General features: G+C 31.1%; 1 protein-coding gene across 2 annotated transcripts in view; it reads left to right on the top strand.

Moving 5' to 3' along the window:
• The window catches only part of LOC117110429 (ubiquitin-like protein 3), a 31308-nt gene extending 24534 nt beyond the window's left edge, over positions 1-6774 (top strand). For both annotated transcript variants that reach the window (XM_033253130.1, XM_033253129.1), the window contains exon 5: positions 1896-6774. In XM_033253130.1, the coding sequence (XP_033109021.1) occupies positions 1896-1948 (53 nt within the window). In that variant the 3' untranslated portion in view covers positions 1949-6774. The remainder of the gene's footprint in view (positions 1-1895) is intronic.
• The last annotated feature ends 112 nt before the right edge of the window (positions 6775-6886 follow it).

Below are 6886 nucleotides of genomic sequence, written 5' to 3' on the forward strand. Positions count from 1 at the left end.
TAATATTTTAGTAGTAGCCTTGTTTTCTTTTCTGATTTTTTTCAAACTAAATTTTCCTTATCTCTCATTCCTTGACATTTTATCAGTTCTTTTAATGTGACATATTTTTTTTTGTTCTGAATGTTGTTATAGTATTTGTTTATTTTCAAGATGCTAAATAAGGAGTCATACTATTTACATACCTTACTTTCCTGTCCTTTACTAATCAATTTGACAATACTTTCATCAGTTCCTTAATGTGTGATATTCTTTTGTGTGTACTGATTGTTTATTTAATAATATTTTAAATAGTTATACTATTTCAGTACGGTAACCTGTTTTCTTTTCAGTGTCTAAATAATAAACTTGACAATCATTTTTCATCGGTTCTTTTAATGCAGTATTTTTTTGTATGTTCTGATAGTTTTTTAGTATTATTTTTATTTTAATATTTTAAATAGTGACACTTTTATTTTTTTATTTATTTATTTATTTTTTTATTAACTTTTTTCAACCATTCCATCAGTTCTTATAATGTTTGACATTCTTTAATGTGTGCTGATTGTTATATAGTATTATTTTTAGGTAGCCTACTTTCTGTTCTGTCTTTAGTTTATTAATAAACCTTTTATTGAACTTGGCATTTCCTTAATGTATGATATATTCTTTAATGTGTGTTGATTTTTATTTGATATTATTTTTATTTTACTCTTATAAATGGTAATACTATTTGAGGCCATCCCAGAACCAGCACCGGTGAACCAAAAAAGGAAAATTGACTTTTTAATATATGTTTGTATTCTCCACATAAGAGAGATTGCCTTAAATAGAAAAAGATGATCAGATATGTTCTATTAGTCCGATGAGATTGAAATGATCTTTTGAATTTTCAGTTTTTGAATAAAATGAAATAATTCTCCACATTGTAAGCATTAACATTTACTGGAATAGACTTACCGTTGCCAGAAGTATGGCTTCTTTGTACTGAAGGATACCATACTATCTCGTTCTTATGCTAATTACTCTGTTTAATATATAGCTACAATCCGCTGGTTTGGGGATGGTAAGCTTCATTTCAGTAGTCTGTTTTCTTTATTTGTCTATGTCTATTAATAACATCACTTGGGACATTTCATTAGTTCTCATTCTCTTGTGCACACTGATTTTCTTATGTGACTCAGCATGACGATCAGTCCTCTGCTACTTTCCAATTCTAAAGAATCCTGAAAATACAGTTAAGATGTGCTGTGATATCTCATTTGACCTTTAACCTCTACATTGTGATTAATCGTTATTAACATTTCACTGATCTTGCTACTGAATGTGTGTTTAGTTTAGATGCTCCAGGTTTTGGATGTACAAACCAAAAGCTGAAATCGTAGATAAATCTCATTGCAGAAATATACAGCTAAAGTTGTTGTACTAGATTTCTTACTTTAAAGTAATTTCTAGAAAAGTGCTTCATTCTCATATTTCCATAGAATTGTTAAATGTTTATTGATAATTACTGTACAGGGTGAAGTTATTGAACTAGCTACCTTGGGTGACTTACTGTTTCAGTATATTTTTACTCTGTTCCATGGCATTGCTGTTGTTAATTTCTTACTACAGTATAACTCAATGGCACTGTGAACTACCTGTGTCTTTTACTCGGAGCAGGTTGAATATCACGGATCTCCAGGTTTTTCTTCGCAAAAAAACACAGTACACTCTTTTGAAAAGAGTAGGAGATTGTCTTCCTGTGTACAGCCAAATTCACCACCAGAAGGGCTGGAATCAAGTTTTCGGACTTAGTGGCTTATTCTTGATGTGATTCACACCGAAAATACTGCCTATTCCTGCTCCTCCACACTCAACTCAGTAATTTTTAGTGTAACAATTTCTTTTCTCTTTTTTTTTGTTTCCTTTTTGTATAGGTCCAAGAAATCGTGGCAAGACAGAAGAGAGCAACTGTTGTGTGCTTTTGTAAAGTTAATATTATGTCCACCAAGAATATACTGGGCAATAGAGGGCACCTGTAATGATGAGCCATTGGATATCAGGTTTCATCGACGTAATACCTAGACTACTTGCAGTACATTACATATTCAGGACACAACCGCCGTTCATGTTGCATCTGCACGCCAGTGACGTCTTATTATTTTTTGGTCTTTTTTTAAACATATTTGTAAATAGTACCTATTTTGTCAACTATTTCATTTCAGATATATAATTGAGGTTTTGAGCTTGTATAAGGAATACTATATTATTATTATTATTATTATTATTGTTATTATTATTATTTATTAGTATTATTTTTCAATTTATATAAAAAATCTGAGGTTAAAGTGATGTCTACATAATTAAGATTATGAAAACTACTAATGGATTCTTCCTTCATCATCATGCAAGTTTAATAAATTAATTTTTAATTTGTCTCTAGAGGTGGGATGAATTATTTGATAAAAGTGTGTAACATTTGCATCAGATCTACTATGAAATTTTTCATTTGATAGCAAAATCAAATGAATCGGATCTTTATACAAAGCATTAGTCTGTTGAACCCTATCTGCTTGACTTGAATTTGTTCAGCATTTTGGCAGTATAATTATGGCTGTGTATCACTAGACTAAAGCTCTGTCTACACGGTCAAATTTTATGCGACAAATTTGTGTGATGTGCCCATATATGGGCATGGTGATGTCATATTTAATTACACACTGAAGCTCTGTTCACACTATCAAATTTTATGTGACAAATAACTGATATGTCCCTTATTGGTGTAATATGGCATCATCATGCACATATATGGACATACCACATTCACATAAATTTGTCACAAAATGTGAAAGTGTGGACAGACCTTACTATGGGCTATATCACAGTTATTTGTCACAAACTTTGATAGTGTGGACAAAGCTTTAAACTCTGTTCATACTATCAGGTTTTCTGTGACAAATGATGTGATTTTCATCATAGATTGACATGATAATAGATGGCCATGATAATGTCACATCACACCATGATGATGTCATATACTGATAGCATTATGAGCATGGCGATGTAATGTCGTATACATATAGAGGATGCCATATATATATATATATATATATATATTGATGATGCCATATCGTACCCACATTAGGGGATATCACAGTTTCACAATGTGAACAGATCTTTAGTTTATATGCATCTTGTTCATGTTACATATATTGAATGATTTATACTCTAGTGGAAGTTTTTTATGAGTTGATCCAATTTGTCTGAATATTGTGGGGGTTTTTATGGATGGATTAATTATAGTATTCTATGTAAATTCTTTGGTTGAGTAAAGTGTTTATACAAAACAGGTCTCCCTTTTGATTGTTAGCCTGTTTACCCCCATGTGAGAATGGTCGGTACCCCCTGTTATGTAGATATCAATGTACAATTATATAAAAAGGGATTTTGATCACTAAATGCAATGAATGTGTGCGCTAAAATAATTATTTTTGTTAAAAATATTAAATATTAATAATTATTTGCTATATAATTAATAATTATTAATATTGTTTATTATTATTATTTTTATTATTATTATTGTTATTGTTATTATTAATGTTGTTATTAATAGAATTGGTGACTATATTGTATGGGGAAAGGCATTGCAGCATTTTGTTAACTTCTCCTGTCGACTGGCTTCTGCATTCCCTCCTCACTTTTCTTGATGCTTTGTCAAATCTTGTGTTCCTAAATGCTGAGATAGATTTAAATAAATCTGGTCACTGGCCTTTAGAATACTCCCTAATTTTATGGGTATTTTAAATTATGTAAAATGTCTGTATTAAGTTAAGTGTAAACAAAATATAAAGCATTTATTTCCTTTAAATTAAATGAATTATTATTGAAAACTGAAGAATATCTTTGTAGGTTTATTATGTGCACAGTTGTGGGAGAAACATCTAAAATGTTGGGAACATGAATTATTTAGTAAACAGTGAGCATTCAGCAATCTTTTAATAAGACTGAAAGAGATAATATGCATTTATTAATTCTATGAATATTTGTGAGTATTTAATACATGGAGAAACCAGTGACAATTTTATGTAAGTAGTTACATTCATGAATGTTATAATTATGCATGCATTAATTTTATGAATACTGTATTCAATGCAATTTTCCAAGAGAAATCTTTGAATGTCATGTAAGAAAAAGCATTTATGAATGTTATGATTATTGCATACATTTTATATTCTATGAATATTCATATTCATGAATATGAATGAGATGTCTTGTTTACACATCATGTCTTAATATATTCATAAATATTAATGAGATTTCTGTTTACACATCAAATGAAAGTAAATGATCTTGCAGGCCTGAAGCTAAACCATTATTGGGTGAAAATGTCTCTATAGCTAGCTCTGACGACTTCTTTATGTTCACATTATTTGTTTTTCGCAAAGCATCAATATTCATGTCGCTTATTAATTGAGCCACCCCAACAACTAAATTAGAAGTGTCTCTGTCAATGTTTAATAAATAATACTTTGATACTGTTGTAGATAGATAGGACATATTTAATGGATTTGTGTCCAAACTGAAGTGAGACGAAAATAACCTCTGACCTCAAAATGATTTATGATCTTGAAAGGTATTGTACTGTATATAATAATTGAGGTTCATATGCTGTATGATAATACATATTCCCATGTTGAGGGCGCTATACTCTCTACTGTTGCTTCTTACACCTTTGTATCATAGTACAAAATACCTTTTCCTTAATGTTAAAAAAAAAAATATGTTTTTTAAGGCAAGAATTGTAAAATTGATGGACTGCAATGTCTTAAAGTAAATATAGGCGGTGTAGCATGAAAAATATCCTCAGTAAAACATCTGGGTTCTTACTCTTTTTCATATAAAAAAAATGTAAAAGTTAACAAAGAAAAGGCATTGTTGATTTTCTGGAGTGCAAGGTGTAATAGTATTGTTTGTACAAAAAAAAACTTGATATAGGTTTAAGGATTAAATTTTATATGTTATGAACGTGTGCGATACAAATGGAAATTACATCCTTTTTTTTCACGCATTCATGTCTATGGACCCAATACTGAAAACAGAATACTTAAAATGCTTTAACTGTACTGTTGTATAGTAAGAATTCATGCAGTTTCAATTGTAAACTGAATATTCAAAAGGTAGCACTGGTTAACAGTTAAGTGTTTCATATATGGATACAATAGACCATATACTTGGGGTCCATATATGCGCTTGTGTACAATGGACCCCTGAGTCTGTATCCTGTGGGGTAGTCCAGCTAATAAGATTATTATTATTTTCATTATTGGTTCTTTTCAAGTGGTTAAACACTAATACAGTAGAACCCCCTCCTTTGGGACACCCCACCATCCATTAAGGGGGCATCCCTATTATGGGGACATTTTTGGCCAGGAAATGAAGTAAACTATATTTGACACTACGGCCGACCCCTATTCTGGGGACACACCTATTAAGGGGACACTTATTTTGGTCCAAAAGGTGTCCCATTTATAGGGATTCTACTGTATTTTCTACACATCTATTTTCCAATTCCATAGCTCTCATTCTGCATAATACTTACTCATTTCATATCCTACCCATAACCAATTCCGTACCCATTGATCCTCACAGTTCTCGCGTTTCATTGTACTGTATGTATTTCATTCTTTAATACTCTAATAACCTACTCAACACTGTTTTGATTTTTGTATCCATTCCTGTTTTTCCTTACATTTCTTTCTTCCCAATATCATCCCATATTCGAGTTCATCATCTACCTCATCTCCTTTTATCTATTTTACTCCCTTACTAAATGCATAACCTATGTATCCTACTCTCATGTATATTTTTCTAATCTTATGGGCTGATCCAATTAATTTTATTTTACCAGAACTACCCCATTATGTTAACACCCAAATCTATTAGTGGGCATTAGCTAGAGGGAATTCAACATTTATCTCTATGTTTTAATGTACAGCAGGCATTGGTGTTACATCTCAGTGTCTCACGAGATAGGCCTAAGCATACCATTGGAGATAAAGAGATTCCTTATTAATGGTTGTGCTGACGATGTTGATTTTTATCTACAGGGATTTGTTTTACCCTCAATATTGTATCGTTAGTATTAGGCCAACTAAAAATAAAACCATATTTCTCGTCTTCTGCATCATTGTTTTTCGACCACCACACTTTTTTACTTGTGGTAAAACACCCAGAATGTGTGGGACATGTGCATATTTGTGGCCCTGTTTTTATTGGTCAGTTGTCAAGTAAGTTAATAAATTTGATTATGGGATTTATCCTGGTTTCTTTGTACGATTCTGGACGGGAAACATGCTTCTTTTTTTGTGTGGCCTACTTTTTTTTTTTGTAAAATACAATGCAATGTTGGGGTGGAATGGATGATTGTATTTTACCATTATCCAATGATTTTGAGTGTTGCCTTTTTGCAATGTTCAATAGTTAGAAGTACGTGTTTATTTTGTAAAGTTGATATACAACATTGATTTAGCAGACCAAACATTAATTATTACCGACTGACTGTAAAGCAACAAATTCAAACCGAATTTGAATATACATTTTTTTAATTTACATTTTCTTTTGTATGTCCACCTTGATGAGATACTGTAATTGCAAATGCAAAAATAGTTAATATTGAAAAAATAAAAGGTTTACTAATAAATTTGAATGATGATCCGGTGTTTGATAAGAAATTTAGTAGCTGTGAGTTGTGTAAATCTTAACACCACACCTTCATCTCTTTTAACCGATTAAATATTTAGTTTACCCCTGCTGGAATCGGCATTGTCTGTAAATTGATTTCTTGTGAGTGTCATTTTTGTTAATATACCGTTGATATTTTTGTACACACGTAAAGGCAAACGTGTAGATAACTATACTCTATTGATTT

This window comes from Anneissia japonica, unplaced genomic scaffold, assembly GCF_011630105.1.
Source record: "Anneissia japonica isolate Jap-2015-1 unplaced genomic scaffold, ASM1163010v1 scaffold287936_len456577_cov159, whole genome shotgun sequence".
In the NCBI taxonomy this organism is placed as follows: Eukaryota; Metazoa; Echinodermata; class Crinoidea; order Comatulida; family Comatulidae; genus Anneissia; species Anneissia japonica.